The sequence below is a fragment of the Seriola dumerili genome, unplaced genomic scaffold (assembly GCF_002260705.1).
Source record: "Seriola dumerili isolate Sdu_G_001 unplaced genomic scaffold, Sdu_1.0 BDQW01000331.1, whole genome shotgun sequence".
Taxonomy (NCBI): domain Eukaryota; kingdom Metazoa; phylum Chordata; class Actinopteri; order Carangiformes; family Carangidae; genus Seriola; species Seriola dumerili.
Genome location: NW_019174586.1, coordinates 2,022,645 through 2,038,173, shown reverse-complemented (window position 1 = coordinate 2,038,173; position 15,529 = coordinate 2,022,645). Strand labels below are relative to the sequence as shown.

The 15,529-nt window shown below is 40.8% G+C and overlaps 1 protein-coding gene across 4 annotated transcripts in view; it reads right to left on the bottom strand.

Moving 5' to 3' along the window:
• The window catches only part of mid2 (midline 2), a 143,301-nt gene that overhangs the window by 37,976 nt on the left and 89,796 nt on the right, over positions 1-15,529 (bottom strand). For 3 of the 4 annotated variants that reach the window (XM_022760089.1, XM_022760087.1, XM_022760086.1), the window contains 2 exons: positions 7,236-7,301; positions 5,268-5,363 (listed from right to left, as the gene is read on the bottom strand). In XM_022760089.1, the coding sequence (XP_022615810.1) occupies positions 5,268-5,363; positions 7,236-7,301 (162 nt within the window). The remainder of the gene's footprint in view (positions 1-5,267; positions 5,364-7,235; positions 7,302-15,529) is intronic. The other variant, XM_022760088.1, reaches the window with a different exon arrangement.

The following is a 15,529-nucleotide window of genomic DNA, read 5'->3' as shown; positions in this document are numbered from 1 at the left end:
CTCTTAAACAGGGAAGAATGGCTTTATGGGTGCAGCAGAGTAAAAGAAAAATGCCACTGTGAGGCATATATTGTAGATGTTATGTCAAATAGAGGTGATAATTGGAAATGAATTTTTTACGACTGGCCTTATAACCTGACAAAGTGTTCCTATGAGCTTTTATATTCTAACTACATTTACTTTTAACATTTTGTCTTCCTTTCACCAGGGCAGCTTGACACATAACATCACTGATCACTGATTAATCATCAAGGATATTACCATAGATGATAATCATCATAGGTTTAGGTTTGCGCTAATGTGAAAGTAGATATAACAAGACTCTCCTATTGAAGGAATAAATGTAGTTTTGTGGCATGGCCTCACACAGCCTGAATGCGGACTCTTATTCTTGTCGATGATTCTTTATCTTTATCATATCATCTGCAATTTTTACTAAAATGTTGTAAATATAAATGAGAAATGAAATCATGGTGTGGCCATCTGTTAAAAGCTAAAACACAGATTTCATCATGTGCCATTATCCCACTGCAGTGATGGACCCACGTGCAGCTGAAAGTGAAAACCACAAATGGCTTTAGAAATATAGCAAAGACAAACAGCATCAGTGGACTGTTCTATCTCACCACTGCTCCAGTAGAAAGGTAAAGACGGGCGAAATGAGACCTGATACAAAGGATTAGGCAGCATTACAGCCATCTCCACACAGCTGATTTATATTCTGCACACAGTGGGACCAGCTTCAGTGTAAATAAACCTAGGCAGATATTGGCTAATGACTTACAGCTCATTGTTTAATCAGTAGACATACATGTCTGAGCATTAAAACCCACTAGGCTTCTGTCTGATGGAAAAAAGAAAGAATCACATCAGTCCTAATACACACACACACACACACACACACACACACACACACACACACACACATGCATAGACACAAAACCTTAACAGAGAGCTAATTCAGTTTCCTTCCAGATGGCAACACAATTGTACAGGTTGGAAAAACTGGCTGCTGCTTTGACTGCTTCCTCAAAGCTATGTCAGGAGGATACGTTCCCCGTCATGACATACACTGCATAAGCTATAGGTGAGCTATACGCCTGATGAGGGAGGGCCCTCATCAAAAAGCCGCTACCGAATACACCTCATCGCAACGCATTCTCTGCTTTCAGGAGGGTTAGCTGAACCGTCACCGCAGTGAGCACAGATACAGAGAGCAAGAATACAGAGGGTACAGTGAGACACAAAGACAGACGATTTGATCAACTGTCAAGTTGCGGGATGTATTCAGAGGAGGGAGACGTTAAAACACAAAATCAAGAGCTTCACAATACACTGACGATGCTCTGAGTCTCATGCACAAGCCTTTAAGGAGACATTATTTAAGTATGAAAGAGGAGACTCCCTGGGAATTAAATGGAAATCTGCTCGAAACTTGTAAAGTGGCAAGAAACAAAAGAACTCATGAGTGCATCCTTTGATATGTCCATTTGAAGAAAGAGGGGAAAACTTCTACTGCTTCAAAGCGGTGGCTGGAGTGAAACCAAGACTTACTATTGGAATTTGGTGACATATTTACATCACAGAGGGCGGGCTGGTTGTTGTGACAAAGGAAAGGAAGAAACTGTGGGAAAGGACTCTGCTCATACTCATACTGTAAAACAGCTTCAAACATACAGTATTTGTTATTGAGAGGTAGCATATTATTATGACTATGAGTATCATCTCAGCTTTTACTTTGGCTGGTCAAGTGGTTTTTTAGTGAAAAGCTCTTTACTGAACAGCCTCTTTAAGTTTCTCTTCTCTGCTGCTCATTAACCTTCAGCCAGCTCCACAGCATTGAATGAATGCAATGAGTCTTTTAGCTCAACAACAATCATTGCAAATGCTCCAGAATGCTGCCATTTGCTCAATGTCTTCAAGAATGCTGAACATTACTCTGAATGCCATTTATCACAACAACGGATTTAACAACCCTACACCAAATATTGTGATAAGGAGAGAGACCTCCCAAGAAAGAAACATCCTACACTTCTTCAAGTCGACGCCCTGAAGAGAACCCCCGGAGAACGGGGCTGCATCGCTGCTGTGTGCGCTGACACAAAGGAAGCTGATTCACACAGTGTTTGATCATATCTTTGGCACCAATACAGTATGATGCAAACAAAGGAGGAGAGGAATCCAGGTCACACTCAGAACCCTTCAGAGATTTCTTACTTTGCACACACCTCTCTCTCTCGCTCTCACCAAATCGCTCTCTTTTTAAAAAAAATTCCTCTGCTTGCCCTCTCAAACCTGCTCTTTCTCTTCCTTTTATCTTCCCTTTCCTTTCCTTCTTTCTCCATCTTTTTCTCCTCCTCATTTGTCTGCCTGTCCTCTCCTCTCTCCTCCAGCCATCCATAAAGAGCTATTGCACGTTAATATGAACTCACCAAAAAACATTACACTCCCTCACGCCTCCTGTCCATAATTATACTCGTCTTTTGACATTGGCATCACATAAGAGAACAGCTCTGTATAAACAGAGCGGGAAAACATATAGTTTCTTTTAATAATTTGCTTAAGAGTCAGCGGAGCATGTTCCCCTCCATGCTATTGCTCCTCATTTCTTTTTGATGAATAAGTGATGAGATTCTGCTGCTGTTGTTGTCGCTGTTGTTGTTGTCGGTGGTGCGACATTGGTATGCACTGTTCATGAACAGTTTGTCTGTATTTAATGAATCACACAGTGATCATTTAATTTTGATTGGGTGAGCGGCTGCATGAGTTCGGTTTCATGGACCCCAGCGTGACTCCGAGAAAATGGAGTCATGCCCGGCTAATAAGAAATGAACTGTGCACAGAGTGATGGCGGCACCAAAGTGCATTTGTCCTCTGCGGCCATTAATGTCAAATCTCACAGAGAAATGATGGTGTTTATTAAGAGTGGGTGCGACACCCACAGAAAGTCTGTGCTTGTGTGTGTTTGAGCATGCACGCATTAGTGATGCAGCACCAGACAACACTCGATGGCTAAGCATTAGTACTCTCAGCCTGGCTTCACACAGTACCTCCATTAAATCACAGCACGAGCCCAAGAGGTCAACAGTGACAAGATTGTCTGGGGTATAATTTTCTGCAGCCAGGTACGGGTTCATGCAAGGATACCGGAGTGCAAACACTTCTCCAAGGTTGTCACTAAATTGAACAGGGTGAGCTGTGAAACATCACTAGCTTATGACAAGTCAAATAAAGTTTCCACTTGAAAGATATATGCCAGTTGACAGATAATCATATTGGCTTTGACTGGGGAGCGTAAATTTCTTATATGGTTGGCACCAGTGGGAATTAAACTGTTGAGTGTTGTAACAATAATTCATCCTAAAAATAATATTCAACACAGTGAGATGCATGAAAAAGTGCAGTTCAGACAATGACCTTGAAGAGGCACCAACTCTGATCTTATGACACATTAAAAGCATTACGTTAAGCTATTAGCACCTTGAAACTAGGGAGTATTTCACAAGAGGTTTTGGTTGTATCTTTGCCCACAGCAAAGTGGTCATTCCACAGTTTGAAGTTGTCTGAATTACATAACTACCCCTTTAAACGGTTTGAGAGTGGATGGTTGCCAAGAGCTACTCCAGCTCATTCTTTGTTCTTGAGTCATGGTTAGAATCAGATTGTCTGGAGAGCTACCAACGGCAAAAGTACAAGAGGTCACTGAGACACGGTGGTTTCATTTTCGCTGCTTTGCGTTACGTCAGTCACTTGATTGTGAATCTGTGATTATATAGAGCCAATTGTATGGATAAGTCTGGGTGTAAATGTCTCTGTTCTCTTTCTTAAAGTGACAATAGACAACTTTTTGGTTCTAACTTATCATTATGAAGTAAATGTTGATTGCATAATGTAATGGCTATAGAATAATGACACCATCTGTGTTTAGATTGGTTCGATATAGGCCTTGCTTTCACTATCCAATCCTTTCTGCCACAGGGCATGAAATTCCACGGAACGGCACAAAGGAAGTGCATCTGCCATTGTGCAACCAAAACAGAAAGAGGATAGTGCCTTTGTTTTCCCCGGTAGCTATTGGTAGACTGCCTACTTATTAATAAAGCCAGGTGTTTCAATCTGCCTTCATCTTGGCTCCGAGATCAGGGGTTTTAGTTCAAATTGTGATTCTTGTTTCTTGCTTTGGACAGCAGCAGCTGGTAGTGTTAACCATGTTGCTAGCACTACCGCTAGCAGCCAGAAACAAGCAAGTCATTGTCCATTGACAATTTCCTGGCTGTGACCTTTCCAAAATGAGCAGTGGTGAGACGCATTTCATTCTTCCTTGCGACAGTGGCATCAACATTAATAACACTTGGAAACGCTAGGGGGAAATGTTGTCTATTGTCACTTTAAGTACAGTTTCTTTTGTCTTTTGCCTCCAAGTCTGTAAAAAAAACCAAAAAAAAACATTGCTATACTCATCCTTTATGAACCCATGGTAAGGAACTGAAATTCACTTTGAAAATTGAGACTAATCAATATTTGATCAGTAGTGGTGAAGGGAACTGAAAGAATGGAGTGCTGATTTTATTGTTAGCACAACCACAACCATGGTACAAGAGAAGAGAGAGAGAAGAAAGGAAAAAAAGCAAGAAAGATGGAAAAGGATGGAGATCCAATTTCTACCACTGTGCTTCCTCAATTAGAAGTCTTCCACTGTATTAGATGAAGTGTAAGGAGCAGGGCCTCAGAGCAGTTGCCCAAATAGCAAAGGCAGTAAACTGTATACAATCAATAACAGTGACAGACTTGGGAGTTAATGGTTTCTCTGAGAGAGAGAAAGAGAGAGAGAGAGAGAGAGAGAGAGAATTCACCCAGGCTAAGGCCTTAACCCTTGTGTCTTGGTGAGTTATTCATGAACCAGGGACCAAAAAGTGAAACCCCAGCTTCTTATGAGACTGTGTTTGAAGCTCGACGCATCGACAGTGCTGGATGAGGGACGGCATCGGCTTTACCTAAAATCCTGGGCAGCTTTAGAGGTGTGGCAGGGGAGCTAAGTTACATCAAGTGACTGTCTTTCAACCAACCCAACTGAGGTTTTAATCACGTGCAAATATCCCCCCAGCTGGTTTCCCTTATCATGAAACAAACAAACAAACAAACAAAACAAAAAAATCAAGATTAAACCCCTGCCTCATTTCTACATCATTTTCCTCTCACACTCATCGGTAAGCATCACTGCCTTCTGTAAACAACTACAGACACAAACACAAAGACATGTTGCATACCTCAACCTGTTGGCAGATCTGGATGAGTTTTGCCATCTGGTTTTCGAGTTCGCTGTTCCTCTTCACCAGGTTGGTCAGGTTGTTCTCCAGGGTTTGCTGAGGGAGGAGGAAAGGGAAGGAGACAAGAGAAGAAAAAGGAGGAGACAAGATATAACATTAACAAAGTAGTCAGAGTTGTGCACGGACAGGACAGGTTAGATTATGGATGCATCAACACCATAGCCATACCCATCAGTGTCAGTTGAGATTTTTAACATGACAGCTATAGGCACTAGCCAAAACTTGACCGCTATAATATCGTGATTTCTTAATTTACAATTGTTCTTAATTACATGAGTCTGACAGAAGTGTCTTTGTTTTACTTTTCGATATACTTGATGCTTTTGGTCTGGTGAACTTCGTCTTATCCCTGCCCTGTCATCAACCTAATACCCAATAAGTACTAGTTCACGTACATCCTACTGACAGGCATACCATTCTATAAGTATATATAATTATACTGTAAATTATACTAATCATAATGCTACATTATCACTGCACTGATAATCCAATGACACTAAAAGGAGCAAACAGATGTCGGTTCTTACTAATGAAGGTTTTCTCAATACATTACATTATATACAAATTTTGAGTCAGTCACATTATAGTCACATATTAATGACCTACTCTGTTCATTCTTCTTGTGGTCATTGCTTGAGGGTTACTTTACAACATATGAAATCCATGCAAAAAAAAAAAAAAAAACTCTTTACACATGTATAACTGCTAATTTTTGGCAACCAGTCATTTAAAATAGTTTAGTAAATGGGTCCAAAATACTATGGAGGCCTGTAAAACAGAATATGTTGCAACATTCCTGGTAAAAATAGTGCAGGGTGGGTCAAGGATGGATAATTTCTACCACAATGGTCATGAAACGATGTGTCCATACTATTTTGCTGACATGTTGAAATACAATCACATACAAATCATTTTTTTCAAAAATTTTCTGCATTAAAAGAAATCTAACCAAAATCTATATCTAATCTATACACTGTATTTTGATCTTAAAATAATTTCTAGCTGAATTAAAGCAAATGTTACAGTAAATATCAGACTTATTGAGACTCATAAATACCTTGAAATCAGCTATTGAAACAATATATAATGTACTTTTAGAAAGAAACCAAATTTGAGAGTCACTCCTTTGATGTAATTGAGTGCTTTTTAACAGCTACAAATGCTTGTATAGCAGTTTTATTACATAACATATTGTCTATAGTATAATAATTTAACTACCTGACTTTGTCAGACTTTACCTTAAAGCCACAAAACAACCATATTAACAACCAATCAACCTCCACTTGCAATTTTAATGATCAAACACCCAGTTACTATCCCTCACCTGTGATTCTTTGTTAAATGCAAAAAAAAAAAGGCACACACATAAATAAACTCACTCAAACACATATGAAGTACAAAAGATGAAAATGGAAACAAGCAAATAGTGAGCCAGAAATAGAACTGCCGTTCAAAGGAAGCAAATCAACGATGGCGGTGGCGACGATGGGCATCAAAACAACAACAACAACAACCACAGCTGCAAAGAGAACATCAGAACAAAGCAGCAGACAAGCGGCGGGTGTTTGAAGTAGCTCTACTCATGCAAGTGAAAGGGAGGTGGGCTGGACAAGCACCTGGCCACGACCCTGACTGTCTGACTGTACATCTGTGTGTCTGTCTCTCCTGTTTTCCAGTATCTCCTCTGCCTGTCGCTCAGCCTGATTTACTCTGTCTGCCTGTTATCTGTATGACTTTGCACCCACTTAATTTTTTATCTGCCTGCTTATCTCCCTCCTTGCATCCCTTCCTTATCCATCCAGGTGTCTACCTGTGTGCCTCTCTGCGTCCCAGCAGCAGGGATGGGGGGTAAGGAGAGGGTGGGGAGGTGGGGTGAGGGATTTGGTAAAAGGCAGCCAGGGAACTCACCGCAGCGCTTGTCTTTGAAGCCTCCATTACCGCATCTGACACTCTGCCCGGGCTCACCTGATAAGCCTACGAACACACACACACATACACCCACATAAGTGCACACATAAACACACACACGGACAAGCCTGATCGCACGACATCTGCCACCTAAACTCACAGCAACTGAAGAGGAGGATTCCTCCCTGATAAAGTTGCCACAAACACTCTTCTCATGGTCTCATGCATGCTCTTGAATGCAGATGAGACAGTGTGGCTCCCTGTGCCTGTTAATATTTGTTTCCCTGAAACTGGTCCTGAAGTTACATCACTGGAACGAGCATTTGGTTGATGTGTCGCAGCCCCGTGTGTGTGTGTGTGTGTGTATATGTGTGTGTGTCTGTTTGTGTGTTTGTGTGTGTATGTGTTTGTGTATGAGGGAGTTTGAAGTGGAACATCAGTGAGAGGGGACAGATGGGTCATTAATTAGCAAGCTGGAGATGAAGATGATTAATACATCAGAACACAGCTGTCTCCCATGAGACTGCAGTGAAACAAACTCCTCTGTCCTCTACATACATGCACGTGTGTGTGTGTGTGTGTTTCTGCAAGAATGTAACTGTGTAGATGTATCTGCATATATACCTTTACGACACAAATGAGCAAGCACATTATGTCTCTGTACATGTAGATGACATCTGCTAATACCTGCATTTGTCGGTAAGTGTTTATCCCCTGAGTGACCACACAAAGTATCTTGTGTGTGCAATCTGACTTGTGTTGGCACTCCTGTGGCTTTGGCCCAGCAGACAGGAACGAGTGGCACGGGGGAGAGGGAAGGGGGGGTGGGGTGTGGTGGGGTGGTTGGGGGGCAATCAACAACCAAGTCATTAAAACACACAACTGACATCAAAGACAGCTAGAACCACTCAGAGATGGCGAGAGGGAGCGGAGAAAAACATGGATGAAAGGAGGATCGGAGGCAGACGAGGATGCGATGGGTGGGAGAAGGTGAGAGCAAGTGTTGGCTAGGTGGTGACATGTAAGGTGGCAAAATTAAATGTCAACCCAAACCAGGAAAACATCTTAATAATATGATATGAAGGCTTGTGCAGTCAGAATTATTATCAGAGCAGCCCCATGGTAACTGTTTCGAACAGGGAAAGACATCAATAATGAGTTGCAGCAGCTATTTATGAATCCATCTCCAACATTTTTAGGGAGCCAAGCGATACGTTTAACTTGTAATTATAGGTATTACTTTTATTTTATTTATAAATAAATGGATAAATATTTGTGCTTCAGTGTTATCAGTATTCAAGCATCTTAGAATGAGTGGGAAATATTTGATTATGCTAACCCAACCAACGTCATGATGTTTTGTAATTTGAGACAGGAATATGTAGGGTTACTTTTATATACATTAATATATGTACGTATAAATACTCATATTTTATTAATATACAAATACACATTATATAGGTTTTATGGAATATCACTCTTTAGTCCAGACTGGCCATGTATTAGCAAGCTAATATTAGCTTTGTAAGTTAGCTTAGTTATCTTTCTTACATCTGACACTGGGTGTATTTAGTTAGTGTGTAAAAACTAGCTTGTGTGTGCAACTTTATCTAATCTAGTGATGCACACATCTCCACATTCATTATTAGTTTAAACTTCCAAAAAGCATATTTCTACCAACAACCACAGGCGTCACTTCAGTGTTCATTTTAGCGCTATACTTTTTGAGTTCATCGACAGGTCCGCCGATTTGTTTACTGGCATGGACAGTAGGAATTCAAGGAGATAAAAGAAAAAGGAACATTCCAGGGAGAGACAGACGGAGACAAGAGATAGAGCTAAATAGAGGAGTGAAAGAAGGATAGAATAAGAGATGGGAAATCAGAGGGAGGCATTCCAGAATGGAGGGAGGAGGAAATAAAAGCCAAGCAGAAGTGAGTGACGAATTGCATTTCAGTTGCTTGAGGCACATGATGGGGCTTGCTGGGGTAGGCAGGGTTATTAGCATAAGGTAATATCATTCAGTCACTGATTCAGCTTTGGATGTGGCATGTCATGAGAGTGAAAAGAGAGAGTATGACAGAGATGGAGGGGGTTGATGAGATGGAAATAGGCGCGAGACGGAGAGGGAAAGCTTTGCAGAGTAGCTCCAGTCTGGCCGGCCCTCTAATTCAGTCCTCCGTCTCTTCTGAGGCTCTCGTTTCCCTTGGTATCTGTCTTTCTGTCATTCTCTACCTTTTCCTGCTTTCTACAGTACGTCTCCTCTCCCTCTAACTTTGACTTTCGGTCTCCTCCTTTGCTCTGTGTCTCGATACTTCAGTCCTTATTCTGTCCATCTTGGCACAGTTACAACTGCAGCTGCTGACAGCCCATCATCCTGGGTTAGATCACCACCCCCTCATATGACTTCATAGTGTCGAGGGGCTCCTGGGTCTCATTCCTTTACAGATGATCCCATTTCTCTTTGAGACAAAAAAGGACAGATCCCTTTTTATATTTCATATTTAGGGAGACTGGAGGGAGGGACTGCGGGATGAAAAAAACAAAAAACAACCTCTTTCTTACAGGAGACTTGCGTATGATGAAGGGTTTATTGAACACCCTCAAGTTTAAGACTGCTGTCACAGTTTAATCTCCAGTCATCACTGTTCAGAGTCTGCAACTGTAGTTTCAGTCACTGCTTAACCATACATTGCACAGAATTACATCACAAAGTAGCAAAAGAGAAATAAAATAATTTGTGTCTAAAAGGTCACAATTGAAATACTCATGCATTTTGAGCAATGCAACAAACCAAACTGAATTTCTGCAAAAGGCTCAACATTTCTCTTCCTTAGTAACAATGAAAGTAAATGTCAAAAATTAGTTGGCAATTTGGGAAAACATATTATGGTAATTCAATTACAGTGTAAAGTGTTAGTCCTCCACTTGCTAAAGGAACACTGAATGACTTTCACCTGAGATCAAGTAAGAATGTAATCACAAAAAGAAGTAAGAGAGAGCAAGAGACAGGAAAGAGAGAGGAAACAAGTGCTATGAAATTCCACATATCAGGCAGGATAGGAATATCTCCTAAATATTCAGAAGTGTTTGGCTCTTGGGGAAATTTTTTTTTTTTGAAAAAAGGTTTTATGCTGCACTGCATCGCTTGCCTAATAAGATGACATCGTCCAGTCGCTGAATCTCTGGGTCGTTACAACAACGTAACAACAAAAAATGCAACCACTGCCACAACAAAAATGGAGCAGAATGCCCTGAGGCTAAGTATCCAACTTCAAAGTCTTTTGCTTTTAATTAATTCGGGATCCTCCCACATGCACAAGAGAAACAACGAGACTGAAATGCAGGCGAGAGAAAGAGGGAGAGATTAAACTCGAGAAAGAGCAGCAGAATAGAACAAGCTCACTTTACAGCTGTTGTTAACAAGAGGCTTTTTAGAGCGTGGACGTGTCAGTAACACAAGCCTTCTGGGAAACGGGGTTTTTTGTCTGAGGATAATATTCCATAGGGCAGAACTCTTGAGACCAACATATTTTAGAGGAATACAACAAACGTGGAATCACGCTTGTCTCATAACCCGCTGGCTGGGGCCCAATTAATGAGCCCAGTAGGGATGCTTAAAACTTTGCTAAAATGTTAGCACGTTCGTATCTCACTACCGAAAGCAGTCCATTTATGCATTTTGGTTTGGCTTGTTGTGGATTGAACTGGGTCATTCACTGCCAGAGTGTTCCCTTATTACCAACTCAACATAAAACAAAACCAAGAAAATGTAACAGTGAATGTCGGATATTAACTTTCCTAGTCTGACTGCGCAGCTCTGAATAAGATGGAACGCCTGAGCGAACTCCTCTGACCTTCAAGCTATAAGCGACTGTGTGAACGTTCAAAGGATCTCAGAACAGCGGGAGTGCAAGAATAAATGGAAGCAGACAGCTAAAGATGCTTACTTTCATTTAGAAGTCTTCTAGGGGGAACTTAAATAATTTTCCTCAGAAACAGCAGATGCGGAAAACCAGGGAAAGGTATACTGAAGGGCACGTCTACTGCCCCAGTCCACCTCCCAATCCCCAACTGCCTTTTTCTCTCAAGCCTTGTTATAAACCCCCCCCCCCCCCCAAACATCTTAAACGGACACAAATCCAGTAGTAATTCAAGTTTTTAGCAACATGAGGGGATTAGGATCAAGAAATTTCTCTGTAGGAAAGGGAATAATGAGTCGTCATGACTACTGAACAGCAGCGAGGAGGCCAGACACAAGCTGGCATTTGATTTTGTTTATAAGACTCCTGGATATCTCATGGGCCTGTGTGTGCTCTTAGCTTCCCAATTATTTGTTTGGGCTAGGAAGACAGAACGACCCAGGACTACTAAAAACAAGAGAAAAAAGGTCAGAGAGAATAAGAGTGAAGTAAAAAGCAAACACATATCCCTGACAATTTTGCAACCTTCTAGAGTCTTTTATTAGATAATTTCATATCAGGTTACAGGCTGAGGTTGGTGTGATCTTTTAATGTAAAGAGATGGGAATTTAATGCCTTGGATTACAGGGGGCTGGGCTGAGATGAAGTGGGGTTAGCAGAAAACAGTGATATGGCTGAATGGGCTTAAAGAATCTTACTGTTTCATTTCAGTCGGCCTACACTGGATTTTTGTTGGAACAGTGCAATTCAGTTTCATGGATTAATAGTGAGAAAGGAAAATAACACATATGCGAGTAGCTTGGCTGGTGTTCAGTACGATCAATATCTCTGCTTAAGAGAAAGAGCCACAGTGTGTTTTTTTCTCTTTTGAACAGTGATACACTAATTGTGTTGCGTGTTAACTGAGTATATCTTTCAAATGAACACAGAGACACAGCACACCAATAAACAAGATTAAGACTAAAGAAAAATTCCTGAAACAAACCAATTAATTTGCAGCAAATGTCACTTCTGTTTATGTTAATATGCGGCAACAAAATCATTAGTTTGGATATATTAATCATAAGGATCTGATGAATGAGGCCATGCTTTAAGAACCACAGAGCTTTCTCTCTGTTTTCTTTTAAGCACACTCTGGGGGCAAGTTCACCAGATACCATAGGTGTTTTGCTGCTCCTAGGATACCACATAATGAGCTGTCAGTCACCTGATAACAGCTACTCTGTACGTTCACACAATACAAACTACAGTAACAACTGACAAAAAAATCGAGGGCACTCATAGTGCATAAGCAGCATATTAAACCCACTGGAATCTATTAGAAAAATGTGCCTTCCACTAAAAATGCATGACCGTAACCTCCTTATTGAGATTTAACATTGTTTTCAAATGCTCTCAGGAATATTGTAATCACAGATTTTGGATGGGGAAGTTATATTTCACTCTGAGCATGAAAGCACTAATGATTAATCTGCACATTTTGTGATCTTGTGAAGAATGCCACCACTGTTTAACCACTGGCTCTGAAAAGGTTAGAACAAAGAAGAGTTTTCTCATTAAATTAGAATTTTTGAATCAAAATCTTTCAACTCATGAGTAAAATTGAAATAAGCGACGATATGATATGAAGTGATAAATTAGACCCACTCTGTGCATTAATGTCAAAGATGTGCGGTATTTTGCTGAATCTGTACTTGTGGATCGTGATTGAAAATGGAATTGACAACCTATATTACAGGCTTGTCAGACATGTAATGACTTGACTTTTAACTTTGGTTAAAAGTGAAGACAAAGTCTAAATTGGAATCTGACTTATACAGCATCTCTCTATCTGTCTGATCCACGATCCTCATCTGCTCATTGATTTGTGAACTACTTCCATCCTTCAGACACCACAGCCTACAGTATATAATAAATCAGCAGGTTGAGTGGATCAAAATAGTTTCATCATCTGAGCAGTGCTCTGTGCAGCTCATGACAAATCCTTGTTATCCATGTCCAACCTTATCCACAGTAGATGATATCATTAGGTTGGTGCTGCTAGCTGTGGGCTAGATAAGGAATATTCCTGCCCTCAAGACTCAAGCTGCAGCCAACCACTGTGGCTCCTGACTAAAGACATTATCATCATGGCGACTCGGCCTGGATGCTTCATGGAGATAGAGGATGGAGCGGAGCTTTGATTGTGGGTCCTGAATAAAACATCAATATTTAAGATCATTTATAGTTTAGGCGCAAAATTGATAGCAACAAAGTCCAGTTATAACTGAATTGGCTATGGTGTGTGTGTGTGTGTGTGTGTGTGTGTGTGTGTGTGTGTGTGTGTGTACAATCTGATGTGCACAGCCGGTAACACTGAAAGGGGCCGAGATTGCAAGATACAAGAAAAATGGATACTGTCACAAACAACTGCTCAGGATGCACCTTGCATGTCTGCGCTTGGTATGCTTGATTTGGTGCTTGGGTATGCTGCTACCCACAGATAACTGTCCAAACAATGAAATCAATGTAGCAGGCCAGAGCCCAGCAGATAGTGCACATATTTATATCCAAATTCAAAGGCCACACCTCGGTAGTCCTGATATCACAGTGGTGGTTTTGTGGCAGGACAATGTGACAGATGTGCACGAAACACATGAAAAAGAAGGAGAAAAACGTCAATGCTATTAAATGCACAGATATGAAATTGATATTGATCTACTCTCCTAACTCTAGATAAGACAGCAAATAAGGGAATTTCTAAAATGTTGGAAAACTCTTTTAAAGGCCCTCAAGAGGTTACGCCGGTGTGTTTCACATTTTAAAATGTAGGCTTTGATTGGCAGCAGACTGGCCAACTCGACAGGGAGGCTACACTCTGACCACATAATCCAGGTTCAATCTCTCGAATCAATGAGCATCTCCAATGAAGTGTCCTTCAGTGAACCCCTGCTGCTTTCAAAGATAATGTCTTGTAGCCGACCTTTACCTCTGACCTCTCTGTAAAATTGGAAGAGTAAATTTCCTATGTTTTTAAAAAATTTTTTTTCATTTTTTTTTTTTTGGTCTTTTCTCTTGCTGTCTTTTTTCTTTTAAATTTGACAGTCTTGGCACCATTTTCACAGAGGAAACAGTTCAGCTCCCATGACATTATCTACAAAAAGCTGGCTTGTTATTTTTGCAGTGTCAGGCAAATTGGCTCAACAGTATACAACAGAATAATGCAATGCTTTTGAAAAGCTAAAATAACCCACATGAGTCTGATATTTCCTCAGCTTTCTCTGTCTCTAATTTTTTAGGGTGTAATACTACATAAAAACAAGCCTTTTGGCACATTAATGAACCAATGGAAAAAAAAAAAAAAAAGTTGTGCACTGTAAATATTTTAGAAAAGATGCTATATGTGACAGTAAGGACACAGCCCAGCTCATTAGGTTGGATTTCTGCGGCTTATTACTAACCACCTGTCCTCTGCATTCACCTCCCACAGCACCAGCTCCACGTGGCAGCCTGCGGCACGACGAACCTCACTGTCGTCACTCTCCTCCTGATTGGTTTCCATTGCAAATAGATTTTATATTCACAAATTAATTTAGCCAACATGCCTGCTTAGTTATATGGCACGAAAAACCAGGCAGGAGGTTACAGAAAGAGACAACGAGGAGGAGCGGCTCACAGCGAGAGAGAGCCGCACAGACAGACAGGGAGCGCGCTCACACGTTTCATTGGCTGTAATACAATTATCCAGCTGTCGGCTCGTTGGTATATTCATATGACACGGTTATTCATTTTGTCTTATTTTCTAAAATGCAATAACAGAGAGAGCAGTGTGTTGGGTCTGAGTCATTCCGACTGATGGGAACCCAGAGGCCATTGCTTTGCTCTGCTTCTCTAAAACCCTCTGACTCACTGCTATAATGAAAAATGTTCAACAAAATACCAACATATTTCCAGCAAAGTACTGCAATGAATTTCCACCAATTTTGTCCCCCAAGGTGATGAAATAAAAATAATGACTTCATAGTGTGATTTAGTTCATTCCAAGGTTCTTGTGGACAATTACTACTGAGTGCTGGGTGTTTCTTAGACACATGGTGAACTGTGCAAACACCGTATTAACAAAAATCAATGGAAGTGTGTGATGGACAAAACAAATCACACTCATGAGCAATAATAAAAAAAAACAACAATATGTTGTGTAGTATGGAGTTGAGAGGAGGAATCCATATTATTTGTGACATTAATTAAGAGCAATATGTGATTCGTCAAAAAGTTGACAATAAATGAAGATGTCAGTGGAAATGCAGAGCTGCAAAGTCAAGTCGTCAGCAGCCACAGGGGGTCACAGAGACGTGCCGTGTACACTCTCACAAATATACCAGAACTGCAGCT